Source organism: Nelumbo nucifera, chromosome 8 (genome assembly GCF_055504915.1).
Source record: "Nelumbo nucifera cultivar China Antique chromosome 8, China Antique-T2T, whole genome shotgun sequence".
NCBI classification, from domain to species: domain Eukaryota; kingdom Viridiplantae; phylum Streptophyta; class Magnoliopsida; order Proteales; family Nelumbonaceae; genus Nelumbo; species Nelumbo nucifera.
The window spans coordinates 39,727,337-39,750,027 of NC_142656.1; the positions used below are offsets into that span (position 1 = coordinate 39,727,337).

The window sequence follows — 22,691 nt, forward strand, 5'->3', positions numbered from 1 at the left end:
TTACAGATATTAATTGATTGGATCAATTATATCCTTGCATGTGATGTTTGGATGTGTGATGTGCTACGTTCATGGGCCATAAGTACTTGACTCATGCAGATACGACAGTGACTCTTGCGCACACCATGGCTGAATGCACACCATTGCCATGGTGTCCCTAAAGATCATTGGATGATCTCCTTCAGTGGTGGCCCCAACACCCCTGAAAAGGATACGTGCGGAACCCTTATCGTTTAGGGCCCACCAGAAATCTGGCTTTATGAAAGTCAGTGGGAGCCACTCTGGTTTGACCTAAATTAAACTACGGCGTAATTTTTGTTCCCTCCTGAAATATGAGTGCATGTGATAGGGATATTCATATGATGAACTCTCTAAAGGCCTTCCATCATTAGCATGAAGATGGGTCCTTCAAGTAATGAGGGGAAGCACCAGAAAATGGGCCATCCAAATTGCTGCTGTATCTATTGGAATGTTTCCTAAGATGATAGGGGTGTCATAGATCGATGTGGGAGGGGCCTCACCAGAAAATGAGAGACTCTCTCACGGTACCTTGGCGTTCATGAATATGACGGGTGAGCACTCACTGGATAGAAAGGTTCAACCTAAAATGGCAATGAACCTTGTCTGACAGAGGCCAAAGGGAAAGCTCATACGATGAGTGGATATGATCCTTCACAGAAAGGTGGTGGGGCTATGTAGCTGAAACAGTTGGCTCCATGCACCCTATGTGATTTCCCACATTTCCAGAGACAATTCGTAGTCTCCATCAATAAGATAGGAGGGAAATATCAGAGATGAATAAATGAGAATGGAACATAGATTAAAAGTCATATCTATGTAGATAACATGAATCAACTTAGATTGTGGACTGATGTTTGCTCTTTTATCTGAAAATGGCAAACGGACAATTTGCAAAGCGTCTTGATGACAACAAGCTTAAGGGCCCAAACTATGTCGACTGGTACCATAACCTTATGTTGGTCCTGACTTCTAAGAAGTTGGACAAGGTGGCTAAAAACCTTGCCCCGGAGCGTCCGGGCGATAGGGCTTCTGAGGCCCGTTGGAGGGATTATCCGGATTGGGAAGAGAAAAACTCCTTGGCCCGGTGCTATATCATTGCCTCCCTGGACAATCCGATACAGAGGCAGTTTAATCAGATCAAACATGCCAAGGACATATTGGACAGTCTAAAGACAATGTACGAAGAACAGAATAGTTCTACTCGGCAAAAGGTCTTGAAGTAGTTCATGACCGCACAAATGTCCAAGGGGCAGCAAGTTCATGACCATTGTCTTTGGATGATGGGCTACATCAATGAGCTTGAGGCTCTTGTATCCTGGCTGGATCATGCAACCCAGATAGATGCCACCCTGCATTCTTTGCCTCCTTCCTTTAATCCGTTCATCAAGAATTACAACATGAATAAGCTGAATGCCAGCATTCAAGAACTTAGCAATATGTTGCAGAGGGCCGAGGATCTGATTAAGAAGGATGAGCCTATTGCTATGCTTGTTGAAGCTAGCAAGTCAGGCAAGAAAAAGAGGAAGGCAAAGAAGAAACCCCAGAAGAAAGCCACTAAGTCCAAGAAGTAGAAGAAGGACAGGGCATCTGATGCATGTCACTTCTGCAAACAGACCGACCACTAGAAGAGGAATTGTCCTCAATACCTGGAATCCAAGAAAGGTAATTTCAAATCTTGTGTCATAGAAACCAATTTGTTGGTAGCTTCTGCGTCCTGGTGTATTGACTATGGGGCTTCAACTCATGTGTGTAACTCACTGCAGGGGTTCAAGGTAAGCAGAAGGCTGAGTGAAGGAGAAGTAACACTTTACTTGGGGATCCATTGTACTTAAAGATTGTCTTTTTGTACAGAATTTAAGAAGAAATTTGATTTCTGTCTCGAAACAGTGTGCGAATGGATATTCTGTCTTCTTTAGTAATACAATTACTTTTAAAAGAAACAACAAATTCATCACATAAGGGGAACTGGAGAACGGTCTCTATGTTCTACATCCTTCTCTAGAAACTAACATAGCCGAAACTACGTCGAATGATATCCCCAAGAAAAGAACCTGTTATACAGTTAATCCCACGTGCTTGTGGCACTACTGACTTGGCCATATCAATATTGATCGTATCACAAAGTTGGTAAAGGATGGTCATTTGGATTTTCTAACTGTAGAAGATCTTCCCACTTGTGAGCATTGCCTTTAGGGTAAGATGACGAAACGACCATTTAACGGTAAGCCTAAAAGATGTACAGGCATGCTTGACCTAATACATACTGATGTATGTTGTCCCCTGAGTGTTAGGACTCGTAACCAGCACGTGTATTTCATTACATTTACCAATGATTATTCTCGGTATGGTTACGTGTACCTAATGAGTCACAAGTCCGAATCCTTTGAAAAGTTCAAAGAGTTCAGACAAGAGATCGAGAAACAGTTTGGGAGAGAAAATAAAACCCTTCGATTGGATCGAGGTGGCGAGTATCTCTCTGACGAATTCAGGGACTACTTGAAGGTCAACGGGATAGTATCATAGTTAGCTCCTTCTGCTACACCACATCAGCTTAACTGTGTTTGAGAGAGGAGGAATATGACCTTATTAGATATGGTTCAGTCACTTCTCATGCACTCAGAGTTACCCACATCCTTTTGGGGTTACGCATTAGAGACTACGATATACGTGTTGAATCGGGTTCCAACCAAATCGGTTCCGAATACTCCATATGAACTTTGGACCGGAAAGAAACCAAGTGTTAGACACTTGAAAATTTGGGGTTGTCCAGCACACGTTAAAAGAACAAGTGCGGACAAATTGGAATCCAAGACCAGCCGTTGCCTATTTGTAGGCTACCCCAAGGGCTCTGTGGGTCACCTATTCTATGACCTAGGAGAATAGAAGGTGTTCTGTAGTCGGAATGCCCATTTCTTGGAGGATGATTATATCCTGAACAATCATCACCAGAAAGTTGTTCTTGATGAGGAGAGCTCAGGAGCAGTGGGAGGTGTCCCACAAGTTCCAAGTAGTGACCAATCTAGAAGATCTACCTGGGTATCCAGGCCACTAGTCCGTTTTGGCTATGACTAGGATAGTTACCTGGGGGAAGCCATGATTAGTGAGGAGGATCCCGTGACTTATGCGGAAGCCATGTTAGACATAGATTCTTTGAAGTGGGTAGATGCCAAGAGAGCTGAGATGGACTCAATGGAGACCAATGGAGTCTGGACTCTAGTAGATCCGCCCCCGGGGTAAAAGCAATTGGTTGCAAATGGATCTATAAGAGGCAGAAGGGCCCCGATGGTAAGGTTGAGACCTACAAAGCTCGTCTGGTGGCGAAGGGTACACTCAGAAAGAGGGCATTGATTATGAGAAAACCTTTTTGCCTGTGGCCATTCTTAAATCCATTAGCATCCTGCTAGCTGTAGCAACATACCATGACTACGAGATTTGGCAAATGGGTGCCAAAACTACGTTCCTGAAAGGAGATCTTACTGAAGATATCTACATGCAACAATCGCAAGGTTTCATAGCTGCGGGTCAGGACACATGGTATGTAAATTAAATAGATCCATATATGGACTTAATTAAGTTTCTAGAAGTTGGAACATCCGGTTTGACTCTACTGTCAAAAAGTTTGACTTTGAGCAGAATCCGGATGAGCCCTGTGTTTACAGAAAGTCCAGTAGGGACAAGGTTACGTTTCTGGTTCTGTATGTAGACGACATTCTACTCATCGGGAATGACGTAGGAATGTTTACTACGGTGAAAGTATGGTTTTCATAGCAATTCTCCATGAAAAATCTTGGAGAAGCCTCCTATATACTAGGTCTTCGACTCTATAGAGATAGATCGAAGCGGATAATAGGGTTATCCCAATTTGCCTACATTGACAAAATTGTCAAGAGATACAACATGGTGAACTCCAAGAAGGGAAATGTTCCATTCAGGCACGGAGTCACTCTCTCCAAGAAGATGTCTCCCAAGACTTCTGAGGAGATTGAGGGCATGAAGGATGTTCCCTATGCCTCAACCGTAAGGAGCATCATGTATGCCATGCTGTGCACTCGTCCTGACATTGCTCAGGTAGTGAGTGTGGTAAGCAAATTCTAGGCCAACCCAGGGCAGGAGCATTGGACTGCTGTGAAAAATATATTTGAGTACCTTCGAAGGATAAAAGAGTTTTGTCTGGGTATGTTTTCACGATAGGATCATGTGCTGTTTGTTGGAAAAGCAGCAAATAGGGGTCCACAGCAGACTCCACAACCGAAGCCGAATACATATCCGCAAGTGAAGCTGCCAAGGAAGTCATGTGGATGAAAAAGTTCATTCACAAATTGGGAGTAGTTCCGTCCAGCACATCAAGCATCCCGTTGCTGTGTGACAACAATGGATCTATCGCTCACGCTAAGGAGCTATGAGCCCACTCGAAGTCGAAGCACATCGAGAGGAAGTACCACGTACTGCGGGAGATTGTTGGTAGAGGGGACGTCCTGATTCAGAAGGTAGCGTCAGCGGAGAATGTGGCAAACCCATCGACTAAGCCACTCACACAAAAAGTGTTTGTGAAACACGTGGAAAGTCTGGGACTCCGACTTGTACAAGATTGGACCTAAGTGCAAGTGGGAGCTGTTAGACAGTGTATGCCCTTAGCTCCAATCAGATTGATGTACATTATGACATTTATTGTAAATGAATAAAGTACATATTTGATTCATGTTATAGTGGTGTGTTTTTGTGTAATACCCTTAAACTGGACACATAATGAGACTCGTGTTAGTTTTGAATGATCACAGCCAGTGGGTTGATATGAGGAGATCTATCCTGATAAGGCTGACACTGATGTGCTGCCAAGTTGGTTGGGGTGGCCTGTCTCAACCGCCAAGGTGAGACCCGAGGTACATGCAATGTAGGTTTAACTTGAAACCTTGAACCGGACCAGAATTCCAGTGTTGCCTTGGACCTTGGTGATAAGTGGGCAAAACTGGAATGTTACACCTGACCCCTAGACTCGATTATGATACTACACTAGGTGTCAGATTGGATTATCTTTGATGTTCCAATCAGTGAGATCCTTAGAGTGTTAGACAATGTATGCCCTTAGTTCCAATCAGATTGTTGTACATTATGACATTTATTGTAAATGAATAAAGTACATATTTGATTCATGTTATAGTGGTGTGTTACTGGGTAATACCCTTAAACTGGACACTTATGAGACTCGTGTTATTTTAGAATGTTCACAGCCGTTGGATAAGTTGGGGTGGCCTGTCTCAGCTGCCAGGGTGAGACCCGAGGTACATGTAGTGTAGGTTTACTTGAAACCCTGAACTGGACCAGATTTTCAGTATTTCCCTAGACCTTGGTGATTAGTGGGCAAAACTGGAAAGTTACACCTGACCCCTAGACTCGATTATGATATTGCACTAGGTGTCGGATTGGGCTGTCTTTGATATGCCAATCAGTGAGATCCTTAGCGGGGGTCAAAACCTGGGTATGTTGGGACAGTCCGAGAATTCATCTGAGTGTGTGATCATAGTGACAAGATCAGCCCCTTTGTCAACAAAGGTAATGGTCGGGGATGCACTCTCTCTGATGGAAACCAAGACTGCCGGCAGCCGATTTCAATCGTTGAAATTTGTTTTGCAAAATTTATTTTATATACGGAAATCTCAAAAATCTCAGAAATCTCAGAAATTTGTTTTGCAAAAGGAGGAGGGGGCGAACCATTAAGCCCATCCCAGAAATCTCAGAGATCAGATCTTGGAGCACCCAGAGAGAAGACAACAACAGTGTGACTGCGCCATCTTCTCCCTGTGATTTCCTCCAGTTGCCGCCACAACCAGTTTGATCTCCATCCTTTGTAGGAGCAATCAAGAAGAGTCTTGATATTTGTCTTTGGAGAAAGGTTGATCAGAAGTCGTGCTCACTACCTCCATCGAATTCTTGCTAAAGAATTCGGTTCGTTGGACAGACCCTACTGATTCTGTTCCACCATTCGTTGTGTCCTCTTCAGTGGGAGCAGTCTTTGGAGTATTTCTTTGGGTGTGAACACCTTCGTTGGGAGATATTGCATCTTCGTATCAGGTATATCCCTCTCCTACTATTTTGGTTCCGATTTGGTTCGGTTCTTGGTTTAAGATTGATCCTTGAAAAATACAGTTTTTCTAAAACAGGGAATGCGATTCCCACATGAGAGAGAGAGAAATTTTTGAAATTTTGCCCTACTTTCCTGTAGGGTTCGAACATCCATATGATGGATCTCTCATCCCTTCATTGTTTCCTTCGACCAAGTATCAGAATTTAGCCACGCATAGTCATGGTGAAAACTCAAGAAAGAATTGGTGAGGAAGAAGAGAGGGGCGACAACCTAGGTCTAATTGTTTTTTTCTCGTTTTTCCTCTTCTTTTCTTTCTCTCTACTTCCCCCAAGAGAATCCTACAAAATCTCCTAAAATTTCTCCAAATAACAGTAAAAAATGTTCTAATGCAAGTGGGAGAGTGGTGATTTCGCATATGAAAACTTACAGGCTAAGGAACGTTTTCAGCACGTTAGTAGTGCGGTTGCAGCTATTTCGGGCCTGATTTCGACCTCGATGCAGTCTGTATCTATCAAATCACAAAACATGAAAGTTGTATAAATTTTCCTTATCATTCCAACGAAGCTTTAATCATCTCAATCGGAGTTAGGATGAGAGAGTTATGCCCAAATTATGACACAGTGCCGAAACTGTCCAGAATTGTCCAAAATAGCCCGATTAGCTTCGTTTTTCACTTAACGCTTCCAATTGTGCCCTAATTCAAAATATAAGTGTAATGAGTCCATTTAGGCACCAAATAAGTATAAAAGACTAAACTCAAATTCACTTTTCCAAAAACACCAAGGTTACAGTGCCATCAACAGAGAATAACCAAGCTCTTCAATACTCATAACACATCATGAACAAACATTCTGAACAACTTTCAATTACTTAGTAAGCATTTTCACTCAAAGATGGAATAAACTAAATAGTAGACCCTCACGGAAATAAACACTTAACTCTCATGTTTGAAGGGTATGTGTTTCACTCAAATTCATTCCAATGGAAATGATCTACCATAGGCTTGCATATCTTCTCATTCTCCACCACTGGGATTACATGCATAACCCGAATCAAAAAGACTTATCAAGGGTTGTAACGGGGCTTAGGATCAAGGTGAGGAATATTTGGGAATGTAGCTCAGAAGCCATTGAAACTAGTAGAGCAAAACTGAATCATCTGAATCTCGAATGCCTAAGATATGTAAATCCAACCACTCTATTCAACAACTTCTTCAATTTTGCTTTAATGCATTTAAAGCATGTAAAACTCCTGCATTGGAAAAGAGATCATTCAAAGAAACACTTTTTGTTTGCATCAGGGAACAATCCTTCACAATAACTTCCACCTTTGTATGTATAAGCAGTCCCCTTTTTCTTGGAATTTAAGGCGGGGCATGGATAGTTTGTAACATCAAAAGCAATTTTCTTCATCACTTCCTTTTTTTCTTTACTTTTTTTTTCTTTTTTTTTTTCTTTTTATTTCAAGAACATCAATCACTGGAACTCACGAACTGAGAATGAAAACATGTTCCATTTCACCATTCATAACCATACCACAAATCCAGACACCCCCACACTCGAAACTTGCACATCCATACATATCATAATGAAGAATAATGCTCCACTAGTTTTACGGCTTGGGTAAGGGTATTATTTTTTTCTCGTGTTTAATGTTTTTAACATGGGTTCACAATGAATCAATAAAGCTCAAAGGGATTCAACAAAGGGGATAACTTATCACAAGGTAGCCTATTTGGCTTATGTAGCTTATAACAAAAAGGGCCTTAATCATGTTCATGCATGCTTGTGCCAATGCGATCTTGAAGAGAATCAAGGCAAGTTCTAGAGAAACAAATCCATGGAAGAATATCTCACATGAAAGAAAATAGTGGGACTGATGTGGATGTGTCAGTCCAAAGGCTCAAAATCTCACCAGCTTTTGTCTACTAAATTTAGTCACTACCATTCTCAAGGAAAATAACTAGACTAATTAATTCTAAGTTGGAAGATTACTTATCTAATCATGTTGTGAGCTTTTCAAGCTTAATTGAATCTTGCTCATGGCATACACAACCTAAAAAAAATCATTGAAAACCACAAAAACAAAGAGCAAAACTATATTATATTTTTTTTTCAAAAAAATGCAAAATTAAAACAAAACCTAAATCAAATTTTAAACACAACCTAAATCAAAATTTAAAACACAACCTAAATCCCCTCCCCCACACTTAAAACTTACATTTTCACCAATGTAAGGTGAAATGCAAAGAAAAGGGTAAAAATAACCAAACTATAAATGCAAAAATAAGAAGAGAAAGAAAAAATGAACTTCCCTTTTTTTTTTTTAATCAGCATAAATCGGATCTTCAAGGTCCAATTGTTCCACATTCTCTACTTGGAAGCCTTCATGGAAATGCTTGAGTCTATGGCCATTCACTTTGAACGCTTTGGAGGTTGGTAAACTTTGAATTTTGACTGCACCATGAGGAAAAACATTAGTAACAACAAATGTTCCAATCCAACGAGAATGCAACTTACCCGGAAACAGACAAAGTCGTGAATGGTAAAGAAGGACTGTTTGACCAACTTTAAACTCTTTCCTAGAGATCATTTTGTCATGAAAAGCCTTCGTCTTTTCCTTGTAAATTCTTACACTCTCATAGGCATCATTGTGGATTTCCTCTAACTCTTGTAGTTGCAACTTCCTGTGTTATCCCCTTTCATCCATCATGGGTGGGTTCAAATTGAAGGAATGAGAGATCCATCGTATGGACGCCCAAATCTTGCGGAATAAAGGGGGCGAATTTCAAAAATTTTTTTCTCCCTTCAACTGGGAATCGCATTCCCTATTTAGAAAATCATATTTTCAAGGATCATTCTTGAACCATAAATTGAACCAAATCTGAACCAAAAGGAGTAGGAGAGCATTATACATGATACAGAGAAATAGTATCCCCCAATGAAGGTGTTCACGCCCAAGGAAGGATCCAAAGACTGCTCCCACTGAAGATGGCGCAGTGCAGGATGGAGCAGAATTAGCAGTATTCTTCTCCAAGAATTCTGTCCTTCGCAAGAAACAGCAGGATGGCACGTGAGCACAGCTTCCTATCAATTCTTTCTCAAAGAATTGATGTCAAGATCGAATCTTGACTTCTCCCACAATTGGAGATCGAACTGGAAAACAGGGCGGCAAGAACAAGGAGGCGGCAAGAAAGAATTCTGCAGGGTTGCTTAATTCTTTCTTCTGTGATTTCAGCTTTGAAGAGGATCTGATTATCTATGTCTTCTAAAGGCTGCCGCCCCCTCCTTCTTTTGTTAACCTAAAAGATCAGCTCCTAATCCAATTAGGAGCTGCTTATCCAAATCAAATTTGGATCAGCCCTCTCTTTAGGTGATAAGGATAAACCCTTATCTTATATGCAGATTAGATTAGCTTTCTCCTAATCTCATTAGGAGGTTTCTAGATCTGAATCACATTCAGATTTGGACTCTCTGAGTGGATAGGGTCAAGACCCTATCCTATCTGCTAATCCATCTCAGAATTCGCCCCATAATTAACTAATTAAATAGCCTAGTTCAAAATGGGCTTTAGGCCCATTAAGCTTATGTGCTCACTTAACCTTCCTAACTGCTGCCCAGTTGGGCTTCCTTGTATGGAGTGGGACCCAAGCATTGATCTACACATCAGCCACATTGGTTCGGCCCAGCCTTTGTTATAAGGCCTGGCCGAATACACTGTTATGGACAGTGCACCCCCTAAAACCCATCAAATGGGCTCTATGGGCCCAACACTTACCCTAAGTGGTCCCTGGGCCAAACCACCTTGTAACACCCAGGGACTATGGGTAGATGCAAGATTAGCCCATCAGGTATTACCCTCAATGGTCTTACACATAACCTCTCAGCCCATAATGATCATAACTGCCTGACAAGAGAGGACCTCTCCCTCGGCTGCAAGGAACAGTGTTGCACTCTCTACTTATATGGATCTCGGGAATTAAAACCTTCTTGCAAACATTTTAGAAACCATAATATATATACTTTTATATCTCATATAAAATATATTTTGCAAAACAAATCTCAATGATTGAAATCGGCTGCCGGCAGTCTTGGTTTCCATCAGTGAGAGTACATCCCCGATCATTACCTTTGTCCGACAAAGGGGCTGATCTTGTCACTATGATCACCCACTCAGATGAATTCTCAGACTGTCCCAACAAACCTAAGTTTTGATCCCCGCTAAGGATCTCATTGAATGGTACATCAAAGACAGCCCAATCCGATACCTAGTGCAGTATCATAATCGAGTCTAGGGGTCGGGTGTAACTTTCCAGTTTTGCCCATCATTTTCCAAGGTCCAGGGCAATACTGGAAATCTGGTCCAGTTCAAAGATTCAGTTAATCCTACACTGTATGTGCCTTGGGTCTCAGCCTAGCAGCTGAGATAGGCCACCCCAACCAACTTGGTGGCACCACAATGTCAGCCTTATCAGGATAGGTCTCCCCAGACCGACCCACTGGCTGTGAATATTCTAAATTAACATGAGTCTCATTAAGTGTCCAGTTTAAGGGTATTACACAGAAACACACCAAGGGAACATGAATCAAATATGCACTTTTATTAATTTACAATAAACTCATAAATTACATCATTCTGATTGAAGCTAAGGGCATACAAAACTATCTAACACAAATCTGGAATAGGGTTTGCAAAACAGAGGGTAAAGGTCTCCCATTAGAAATTGGTAACATAATATAAGGAACGTTACCTGACTGTTGTAACTCCGGAGAATCATTCAATGTTGCAACGATTTTTTGCAAATTAGAACTCACGGTTAACTCCTCTTTCTCAAGTTGCTTACTAATGAAAATTTCCAATCCATCCTTCCCATCAAGCTCAAAAACTTCCTGTGCTAGAGAATCAATCACATCAACAGAATAAATAGGATTATCATTAGCAGGATATTTCATGGCATCATAAATATAACAATTAACAATTTTACCATCAACTTCCTTGGTAAGTATGCCACTATGAACATCTATCTTAGTCTTGGATGTCTTTAAGAATGGTATCCCTAGCAAAATAGGAGTGGTTTGATCACCATTATCCATATCAAGAACATAGAAATCAGCAGAAAAAACCAAATCATTAACTTTTACAAGAACATCCTCAACTACACCCTTAGGATAGGCACTAGATCTATCAGCCAATTGAATCACAACACCAGTTTTATTCGAAGGTCCAAGTTTCAAAAAAGTATATATAGAATATGGCATGACATTGATAAAAGCTCCTAAGTCTAACATGGCCTTCTCTATTCTAGTGTTACCTATCATACAAGGGATAGTGAACATACTTGGATCTTTGCATTTTGTAGGGAGTTTTCTTTTAATAACTGCAGAAACATTCTCCCCTACTCTCACCTTCTCACATCCTTTCAGTTTCTGTTTTCTCTTATGTGTACATAGTTCTTTCAGGAATTTAGCATAATGAGGCACTTGTTTAATATCATCTAAAAGGGGAATATTTACCTCGCATCTATGAAAGGTATCATAAAAATCTTTAAACTGCTCATCTTTTCTAGATTTTGTTAAAGCACGAGGAAAAGGAGGTACTGGTTTATAATCAGAAAGAGGTGGAAACTTACGATTGGGTACTTCATCGTCATTGGGAATGATGTCCTTCTCCTTTTCTTGCTTTGATGATACAGGGGCTGCTCTCGTTGGAGCCTCAACCTCCTTACCACTTCTCAAAATGATTGCACTTACATTTTCTCTTGGATTCACAACCGTTTGAGAGGGTAATTTCCCTGAACTTTGTGCCTATAACCGACTAATTGCGGTTGCCATCTGGCCCATCTGATTGTCCAAACGTTGGATACTGGCACTCGTCTCCTACTGAAATTGCAAAGTATTAGTGGCAAGAGATTTAACAATATCCTCTAAAGACATACAAGAATTAAAAGTTTGGGTTGGCTGTTGTATAGGGGGTGCAACTGATATTGCTGGAAACTCGGGCAATTTTGTGGATTCCTGAAGGGATGAGAGATCCATCGCATGGATGCCCAAAACTTGCAGAATTAGGTGGGCGGATTTCAAAAAAAATTTCTCTCCCTTCAACTTGGAATCACATTCCCTATTTAGAAAATCATATTTTCAAGGATCAATCTTGAACCATAAACTGAACCAGATCCGAACAAAAGTAGTAGGAGAGGATTATACCTGATACAGAGAAATAGTATCTCCCAACGAAGGTGTTCATGCCCAAGGAAGGATCCAAATACTGCTCCCATTGAAGATGGCGCAGTGTAGGATGGAGCAGAATCAGCAGTGTTCTTCTCCAAAACCTGTTCCTTCGCAAGAAATAGAAGGATGGCATGTGAGCAAAGCTTCCTATCAGTCCCTTCACAAGGAACTGATATCAAGATCGAATCTTGATTTCTCCCACTGAAGAGGAGGTCAAACTGGTAGGTGAGGCGGCGGTAGGAAGGAGGCAGCAAGAGAGTATTTTCGTAGGTATGCTGAATTCTCTCTTCTATGATTTCAGCTCTAAAGACTTGTAGTGATCTGATGATCTTGTGATAATCTCAAGGCTTCCGCCCCTTCCTTCTTTTGTAACCATAGAGGATCAGCTCCTAATCTCATTAGGATTTGCTGATCTAAATCTTATTTGGATCAGACATCCCTTTAGGTGATAAGGATAAACCCTTATCTTATCTGCAGATTAGATCAACCTTCTCCTAATCTCATTAGGAGGTTTCCAGATCTGAATGTGATTCAGATCTAGACTCTCTGAGTGGATAGGGTTAAGACACTATCCTATCTACTAATCCATCCCAGAATTTGCCCCATGTTTAACTAATTAAAACACCCCAGTTCGAAATGGGCTTTAGGCCCATTAAGGTCATGTGCTCACTTAGCCTTCCTAACTGCTGCCCAGTTGGGCTTTCTTGTATGGCGTGGGATCCAAACATTGATCTACACATCAACCACATGGGTTCGGCCCAACCTTTGTTACAAGGCCTGGCCGAATACACTGTTATGGACAGTGCACCCCCTGAAACCCATCACATGGGCTCTATGGGCCCAACACTTATCCTAAGTGGTCCCTGGGCCAAGCCACCTTGTAACACCCAGGGACTGTGGGCAGATGCAAGATTAGCCCATCAGGTATTATCCTCTATGGTCTTACACTCAACCTCTCAGCCCATAATTATCAAACACTGCCCGACAAGAGAGGACCTATCCCTCAGCTGCAAGGAACAGTGTTGCACTCTCTGCTTATATGAATCACGGGAATTAAAACGTTCTTGCAAACATTTTGGAAACTGTAATATATATATACTTTTATATCTCATATAAAATATATTTTGCAAAAACAAATCTCAACGATTGAAATCGGCTGCCGACAGTCTTGGTTTCCATCAGTGAGAGTGCATCCCCGATCATTACCTTTGTCCAACAAAGGGGCTGATCCTGTCACTATGATCACCCACTCAAATGAATTCTCAGACTACCCCAACATACCCAGGTTTTGACCCCCGCTAAGGATTTCACTGATTGGTACATCAAAGATAGCTCAATCTGACACCTAGCGTAGCATCATAATCGAGTCTAGGGGTCGGGTGTAACTTTCCAGTTTTGCCCATTAATCTCAAGGTCCAGGGCAATACTAGAAATCTGGTCCGGTTCAAAGATTCAATTAATCCTACACTGCATGTGCCTTGGGTCTCACCCTGGCGGCTGAGACAGTCCATCCCAACCGATTTGGTGGCACATCAGTGTCAGCCTTATCAGGATAGGTCTCCTCAGACCAACCCACTGGCTGTGAATATTATAAACTAACACGAGTCTCATTAAGTGTCCAGTTTAAGGGTATTACATACAAACATACCAAAGGAACATGAATCAAATATGTACTTTATTCATTTACAATAAACTCATAATGTACATCTTTCTGATTGAAGCTAAGGGCATACAAAAACTGTCTAACAATTCCCATAGCTGAGATTGGGATGATCCCTCCATCCCAGATTTTATGTGCTTGAATAGGGATCATACTTCCTTTGCGGTTGCCCCAGAAAACCACCTGCCGCATTCACTTGCTTAATGGGCTCCTCTTGAAGATTTGGGCACATATCGGTTGGATGCCCTATTACTGAACAAATCCCACAAGCCTTCACCGTTTGAATATTACCTACAACCATTTGACGAACAAGAGAAGTTAGACTTGCAATTTGTTGTTCAAGGGAAGAGATATTTACCTCATTAGCATGCTTTGATGGAGGGTCAAGCCTATAGCTGAATTGTTGAGAATTGGCCACCATATTTGCAATCATGTTTCTCGCGGCTTTGGGAGTTTTATCCACTAAAGCTCCTCCACTAGCAGCATCAATCATGCTCCTATCAGTGGGTTGAAGACCCTCATAGAAATACTGGATGAGTAGTTGCTCACTGATTTGATGATGGGGGCAACTTGCACATAATTTTTTAAAACGTTCCTAGTATTCATGTAGGGACTCCTCGTTGTACTGCCTTACACTACAAATTTCTTTTCTAACGTTGGTCGCCCTTGAAGCTGGGAAGTACTTCTCTATGAATAGCCTCTTCATCTCATTCCATGTGGTAATACTCTCGGAGGGTAGATAATAGAGCCAAGCTGAATCCTTCAGAGAAAACAGAAAGACTCTTAGTTTAATTTGTTCTTCAGTCACCCCCGTGGGTTTCATACTTGTACAGACCACATGAAGCTCCTTCAAATGCTTGTGAGGATCCTTATCTGCAAGACCATGAAAAGTGGGCAAGAGATGTATTAGTCCAGATTTTAATTCAAATGTAGCATCAACATCTAAAGCAGGAAATGTTATGCATAATGGTTGCTGATTCAAATCAGGTGCGACAAGCTCTTTTAAAGTTCGGTTTCCAGCCATGGTGTCCTCCTCTCTCAAATCAGAACCTCTAACAGATAGGGAATCAAGAGCTTGATCATTCTCTTCAGAATGACTCCGAGCTTCTCTCCTTAACCTGCGCAAAGTTCCCTCTATTTCTGGGTCGTACTGCAAATCACCTTACTTAGAGAATTGAGTTACAAGCATAAATCCAGGGAACCATAATAACCCATGAATGACATACCAAAAAAAATCTAGAATGATGAAAATAAATAAATAAATAAATAAATAAATAAATAAGATAGAAAATATTTTACGCTAAAACACAAACAATCAAAGTGATCTCTATGTTTTTTTCAAAAGTTTCAAGAACGAAACAATGATCACAATAAGCACAAAAACCGATTAGAAAAACTCCCCGACAACAGCGCCAAAATTTGGCGTGCTGTCGTAGGCACCCAAAAATAAAACCTATACTCCTAAAAATAAATGCAGTAGTGCGAGTAAGGATCGTTCCCATAGAGAGTATCTAACCTAGTTTGTGTGCTACGTGAACAAAGATGGAGGGGGGTTGTGAGTAACGAACCGGAATTAAAAAGAAAGAAAATCAGAATTAAAAAGAACAAAAATCAAATGAGAAATAATGCAATTCAGAGTACTGAAATTAATCAAAAGAATGAGTCTTGGTCTAAGTAAACATCCACCATCAGAATTTCACTACTGCTCATCGATGCAAAGATATATCAATTCAGACTTTGAATATTCATCGTAGGAATTATTTTCCTGCATCTCCCTAATCTCAGTTAATCAGAAAACAAGCGATCCTCTTAACCCTTACTATTGAGCAACCCCTGAACAAGCGTTAAAGATTTAATCTAGCAGTAGCCTTAAGCATTAGAGATCGATGAAGCTAAACAACACAAGCACAAGCGATTGCATTTAATTCAGTCAAGTGTTCTTCCTAAGATCTAACAATTTCTGACGCAACAAATCATTAAACCCTAGTTGCTTTGCAGATTAGAGAGATCAAACAATTACGGATCTGATATCTAACCTAGCAATAGATTGCAACGAATAATAAACTAGTAGGCCTCCTAGCAATCAGACGAAACAATCATAAACATGAACATAGAAGAACATTCATGATGAGACTAAAAAGTACCCTATTTTTATCCCCAAATATTCACTCTTTTTCATTATTTTAGCACTTAATTAAACTCATTACTCTTGTATTTCGATTCAGGGCAAGCAAGAAGACGATTGGAAAAAAACAAGGCTAATCGGATGATTTTGCACAGTTTCGGCACCATTTAGTAATCTGGGCATAACTCTCTATTCCGGACTCCGATTTGGATAATTCAAGATTCACTGGAAAGATGAGGGATAATACCACAACTTTTATGTTTTGGGTTTTGACAGATTCGGTCCTCATCGAAGACGAAATCGGGCCCAAAGTCGGAGAAAGTTCGCAGCAAAGCCCATTTCACAGCTGAAGCCCAATTCGCAGAAGAACCTTGTAGCAGCCCAAATTATTAAAGCAACCCAACTCGAATTCAAGAGCCAAAAGTCCCAATTTTGAATGTAATCTCCAGAAAGAGAGTCTTATCAGATTTAAGTTTTGAATTTAATCCTAGAAAGATAAGATGATTGAGATTAGATCACTAGATAAGAGATATGATAGGATTAGTTCAAAACAGATCAGGATTTTCTTAATTGAGGCTAATCTCTTGGAAAACAGCACTCTCCCTCAGATATATAAAGGGGGGGGGGGGGGGACTAGCTTCCAGCACTCAATCAATTCAGAAGAAATCAAGCAATCAATTCAGAAGATTAGTCTATCCATTTGGGAAGCAAAGCAAGAAGGTGATGGCGACCATGAGTGGCTGAGCTTTTCTTTTCTGATTCAAGGGGGATTTCTGATTCAATTGTGTCATCGTGAGGTTATGTGTTTAATTTTAGTTCTTGCTTTTAATTCAAGTATTCATTGATTCTTGTGCATATTGTTTTTATGGAAGTTAATATTGATTAGTTTGACAAATTAATTAGTATTACTCTTTCTACTGCTATTCATGATTCGATGATCAGTAATTGTCACGAATAGTGGTACAAGTAGCAATTAGGTTATTATCCTACATGGGTCAATTGTTCGTGACAACCTTTGACCATTGTATGGGTATGTTTTAACCTAAGGGGAATCAACGGAACAAGATTCGATAATTGCAGCTATCTCAATTATTGTTATTTTGGTTTAACTGTTTTCACAAAGTTTATTGCTATCATTAATTGATATGGAACGCTATCGTACCCAGTCGGTTAATGATAAGTGTTGATCGAATGTTGGGTTTGGTCAACTAAGTTAAAAAAAACACGAGGTTTATTATGGCTATCCTAATAAATCCTATGGTTAGATATTTGAATTGCAAGATTGCTGAAGTTTACCTAGGATCGATGACCAATTGACTCAATCTGAACCCTTGGATCAGAATTCGGTAAGACTGAATTTTCCTTGATTGTTATTTGCTATTTTTCTTTAATTGTTATTTTAGAAATTTAATCATTCGAATGTCCCACTCTTTAAATTGCGCATTCGGCTGAGAAATTACTAGCTCCCTGTGGGATTCGACCTGGTACCACTGTTACTACAAGTTTATAGTAAGGTGGGACTAGAATTAATTTTGAGGGCTTCGACAACCCGTCAATTCAATATTCAAAGTATAAATCAAACAATAAAAATCAAATTAGATCTCACAGTTTTGTTGATTCTGAGGCTTCTGTTTCCTTCGACCAAGTATCAGAATTTAGCCACGCATGGTTATGGTGAAAACTCAAGAAAGAATTGGAGGGGAAGAAGAGAGGGGCGACAACCTAGGTTTGATTGTTTTTTTCTTATTTTTCCTCTTCTTTTCTTTCTCTCTACTTCCCCCAAGAGAAGCTGATGCAGTGCAGTTACCGAGCTTGCTGAGTTGTTAGTGTTAGGGAGTTAGTGGGAGTTTGTTAATTCTGTTACATTTTTATTTCTATTATTTTGTCAATACTTGTTCTTGGTAGTTACAAGCGGTTAGTCTATTAATGATGTATAGGAGCGGTTAGTCTGTTAATGATGTATAGGAGTGTATAGAAAAGGACTGTGCACAGACAGAAGGGGATATACACGATCACAATTCTTTCATTACTCTCTCTATATTTCTCTATTATCTTCCTTGATCTCAGCAGGTTACTCGTGTGGCTTTCTTCCATAGCCATACCTGTGACAATGGGAGTACTCACAACTTTGTAGATGAACAAGTTGTGAAGAAACTATGATGTAAGGTGGAAGCAATCAAACCTATGGCAATATCTATAGCTGATGGAAATAAGGTCTTTGTTACAGCCATTTGCAAGAAATTCTCATGGTAGATTTAGAGTACTACCTTCACTATAGATTGTATTGTATTGCCTATAGGATTTTGTGATGTGGTATTGGGAATTCAGTGGCTGTCCACATTGGGGCCTATAGTCTGGGATTTTCAACAACTGAAGATGGAATTTAAAGTAGAGGACAAGAAACATGTGGTTAGAGGTGCAACTGCCAACAAACTGAAGCATGCTGATGGTAAACAATTGTCTAAGTCATTGTTACAAGGAGGCCAATTAGCACTACTCCAATTATGTCCACCAGGAGACAATTCTGATATGGTAACCTCTTCTCTGTTTTCTATTTCTACTGAACATTTCTGCATTACCTGAAGTAGTCGAACAACTGTTGAACAAGTATGCTTCTTTGTTTGATGAATTTGTGGAATTACCTCCTTATAGGGAAGGGTTTGATCATCAAATACCTATGGAACCTGGGGCTTTACCTGTTAATAAAAGGCCATATAGATACCTTCATTGCAGAAAACTATTATAGAGAAGCTAGTGAATGAAATGCTTGATAAGGGAATTATACAGGTAAGTGTCAGTCCATATGCATCACCAGTTGTATTGGTAGGGAAAAAAGATGGTACGTGGAGGCTTTGTATAAATTACAGGGAGCTTAATAACAAAACTGTTAAAGATAAATTTCCAATTCTTCTTTTGGATGATTTGTTAGATGAGTTGGGAGGTGCAAGTATCTTTACGAAGTTGGACCTCAGATCTAGTTACCACCAATTGCGTATGCACAAGAACGATGTATATAAAATAGCTTTTAAGACTCATCATGGCCATTATGAATTCTTAGTGATGCCATTTGGGCTCACTAATGCTCCCTCTTCATTTCAAAATTTGATGAATCACATTTTCAAACCTTATCTCAAGAAGTTTGTATTAGTTTTCTTTGATGATATCCTTGTTTATAGCCGAAGTTTGCAAGCTCATCTTTAGCACTTGGAGTTAGTCTTCCAGAGACTTCACACTAATTCTCTTTATATCAACAAAAAGCAAGTGTTCATTTGTTGCTTCACAAGTGGAGTATCTCAATCACTTCTTTTCTGCCAAAGGTGTTTCTACAGATCCTAGCAAAGTAGCTATTGTGTGTAATTGGCCATCTCCCACAACACTTAAACAGTTAAGAGGGTTCTTGGGTTTATTAGGATACTACAGGCGTTTTGTGTAGCACTATGGTCTTATAGCTAAGCTCCTCACTGATTTACTAAAAAGATATCATTTTGTATGGACTGCTGAAGCACAACAGGCCTTTGATAAACTGAAAGAGGCCCTATGTTCTGCTCCTATATTAGCCCTCCCAGACTTCAATAAACCTTTTGTCATTGAGACGGATGCATCAGGGGTGGGAATTGGTGCTGTTCTGGTGCAAGATCACCACCTTATTGCTTACATTAGTCGCACACTAAGTTCTTTGCATCAAAGGAAATCTGTGTATGAAAGAGAGCTTATGGCTGTCTTGTTTGCAATCCAAAAATGGAGCACTTATCTACTCAATCGACATTTCATTATTAAAACATATCAAAAGAGTATTAAATATCTTTTGGAGCAGAAAATTTCTACTCCTGCCTAGCAGGATATTATGGCTAAACTAATGGGGTATGACCTTGAGATACAATATAAAAAGGGCCAAGAAGACGAAGCTGTGGATGCTCTTTCTCGACTGCCCAATTATGAACTTCTTCTGATGGCTTTGGATACCATTGATACTGATTTTTATTCCAAATTACAGCAGGCTTGGGCTAATGATCCAGTACTCCAAAAGCTGATTGATGATATTCAGCAACAGCCGAATAGCCACCCTGGTTATACTTGGTGTAATGGGCAGCTACGCAGAAATGGCAAGCTAGTTGTTGGAAACTTTCCTACACTTAAACAACTCCTTTTGCAGTGGATGCATGACTCACCACTTGGGGGACATTTAGGGAGAGATGCTACATTGAAAAAGCTTAAATCACTTTTCTATTGGAAAGGAATGAATAGAGATGTGCAATAGTACATAAGAGCTTGCCAAACTTGTCAAACCTGCAAATATGATGATTCAGCTTATCCTGGTTTCTTGCAGCCACTTCCCATACCTGCGACTGTCTGGTCCTCTATTTCAATGGATTTCATTGAAGGATTGCCTTCTTCTTTTGGGAAGGATGTTATATTTGTTGTAGTAGATCGCCTTAGTAAAACAACACATTTTATGGCCCTTCGGCATCCTTATACTACCTTGCAGGTAGCTCAAGTCTACCTCAATGAAGTATTCAAGCTTTATGGACTTCCTGACTCTATTGTATCTGACCGTGATCCAGTTTTCCTCTCTGATTTCTAGAATGAGCTTTTTAAGTTACAAGGTGTTGATTTGCTGTGTTATTCTGCTTATCATCCACAAACGGATGGGAAAACTGACATTGTTAACTGTTGTCGGGAAACATGATGAATCATTGTGACACTAGCAAGTGCACTAGCCATTCAAGTAATAAAGAGATGAGTAGAGTATCGTTCCCACGAGGATTTAGGAAGCAACTACAAATACTAAATTGGTTAACTCTTATCTGATTAACAAAACATTACAACTTTATTCAAATCCAAAATCCTAAGCTACAATCTACCTAAGAAAAATTGGCTCAAATACCTTACATTCAAGATGAAAGAGTAAGCTAAAAATCCAAATTCATGATTCAACAATCAACCTTCTTAACTCATTCGAATAGGACATGATTCAGCCTTAGTTTGGTGAAACCCCAAGATAATGAACATCCTCTTTCAAGTGCATGCTCATCATATGCAAGAATGATGATTCTTATATCTCTATCAAGAATCTAATCATTCATGCATTTAATCAAACACTTCAAGGGCATCAATTCAGATTTGAATTGATCACCAACTAAATTGTGCAAGTTATCTCTAACCTTGCATGCAATTCAGTTCTTGAATAGCAGATCTGAATTTCTAGAGTCTCTCTCAAGCACTCTAAAAATTCCAAGAGTTAGATCAAATCGGCCAAGCTGAAATATGAAGGTCTGAATTCTTTCTCAAGCAATTCAGTCCTTACAAATCTTAGATCTGAAATTTCAGATCTAGATTTTTAAGAGATCAATTTGGCCAATCTGATCTACAATTCATGCTTTATTCAAGAAACAACAAGATTAGATTTAGTCTATTCGAATGCTTCAATGAACTTGATTACACAATCTGAATTTTACAGCATTTGATTACAACAAGAAGGAATGAAAGAAAGGAAGAGAAATTACATGAATTGAAGCTGGATTCGAACTCAAGAAAACACAAATTAAGTAGAAATAGAACAAAGAATCTTTCAATCAAGCTTTCCCCTAATTCGAACTCACCTTCTTCTCTCTTGATTTCTTGGATCTCTTCAGCCCTTCTTGTTCTTGCGCCTAGCTCCTTCTCCTCTCCTCTTCTCTTCAATAATTTTGAACCCAAGGGGAGAGCCTTAAACTCTAGCAATTGAACACTCTCCCCCTTCAAGAGACCTCCTTTTATAGGCTTTCAAGGAGCCTAGGATGCTGCCACCTCACCCCTCTCTTGAATCTTCTAGAATTGATTGCTCTTCTCTCTTCTTCTTGAAACCTCTAGAAGTTGTCGCCCCTTGCTCCCTTTGGGCTGCACTTTGGGCTGCAACTTAGCTGAGTTTTGAGCATATTTTGGTTGTACTCTAGACTGCTTTTGGGCTAAAATGGGCTCCTCTTTGTTGGGCCGAATTTAGCTTGCTTGCTAGGCTCTCTCTTTGGGTTCCCCCAAAGAATGTAGCATGGGCTACATGGGCTGATTGCTCCTCCATTGCTCTCTTGGCTCGGCTGGGCTAAATTAATTAAATTTTGGCTCTCTTTTCATGCTTTATGCCTTCTTTTTCTTGAGTTGGTTTCCCCTGAATTCTTTCTTGAAATCAAGCTAAGATGGGGTGAAATTCAATCAAACTGGCATAAAATTCATACAAAAACTGCATAAATTGTAAGTAAACCATGTACTCATCAAATACCCCCACACTTAAGCTTTTGCTTGTCCTCAAGCTAAGACATAAGCTATAAACTAATCATCCCCCCTTCTTATTCTCACCATTTACCGGATGAGTTTGTAGGAGGGAATTGCATTGAGTGACCGGGAAACATTTTGTAAGTATTCAACTCCTATTCATATAAACTACTATTTAACACATGCATAAGAGCCAAGGAAAGAGAGAATATGAGATTCTTCAAGCTCTAGTTTTCACTCTCATTCAATATGTAGATCAGCTCCTTGACTACAAAAATTAGCCATCAATTTGAACTAGGTTTGAATCTGTAATTGCACCTCATTAAGAGT

General features: G+C 40.0%; 1 protein-coding gene and 1 non-coding gene across 2 annotated transcripts; one reads left to right on the forward strand and one right to left on the reverse strand.

The window, feature by feature from the left end:
• Positions 1 to 8,428: 8,428 nt before the first annotated feature.
• LOC148789910 (uncharacterized) lies at positions 8,429 to 15,014 on the reverse strand. Its single transcript, XM_088893807.1, has 4 exons — positions 14,674 to 15,014; positions 14,146 to 14,559; positions 10,854 to 11,830; positions 8,429 to 8,559 (listed from the first exon to the last, which is right to left on the reverse strand). Exons 1-4 carry the CDS (start codon positions 15,012 to 15,014, stop codon positions 8,429 to 8,431), a joined length of 1,863 nt encoding a protein of 620 aa, XP_088749933.1.
• LOC148789911 (small nucleolar RNA R71) lies at positions 14,542 to 14,648 on the forward strand. Its single transcript, XR_016079964.1, has one exon. It is a non-coding gene; the product is annotated as a small nucleolar RNA R71 (small nucleolar RNA).
• Positions 15,015 to 22,691: the final 7,677 nt, after the last annotated feature.

Coding starts and splice junctions, on each gene's coding strand:
- LOC148789910 (XM_088893807.1), bottom strand. CDS start 15,014: ATGGCTGGAAACCGAACTTTAAAAGAGCTTGTCGCACCTGATTTGAAT. Junction 14,560..14,673: donor AAGAGGCTATTCATAGAGAA/GTACTTCCCAGC, acceptor ATTATGTGCAAG/TTGCCCCCATCATCAAATCA. Junction 11,831..14,145: donor CTGGGGCAACCGCAAAGGAA/GTATGATCCCTA, acceptor CATTTTGAGAAG/TGGTAAGGAGGTTGAGGCTC.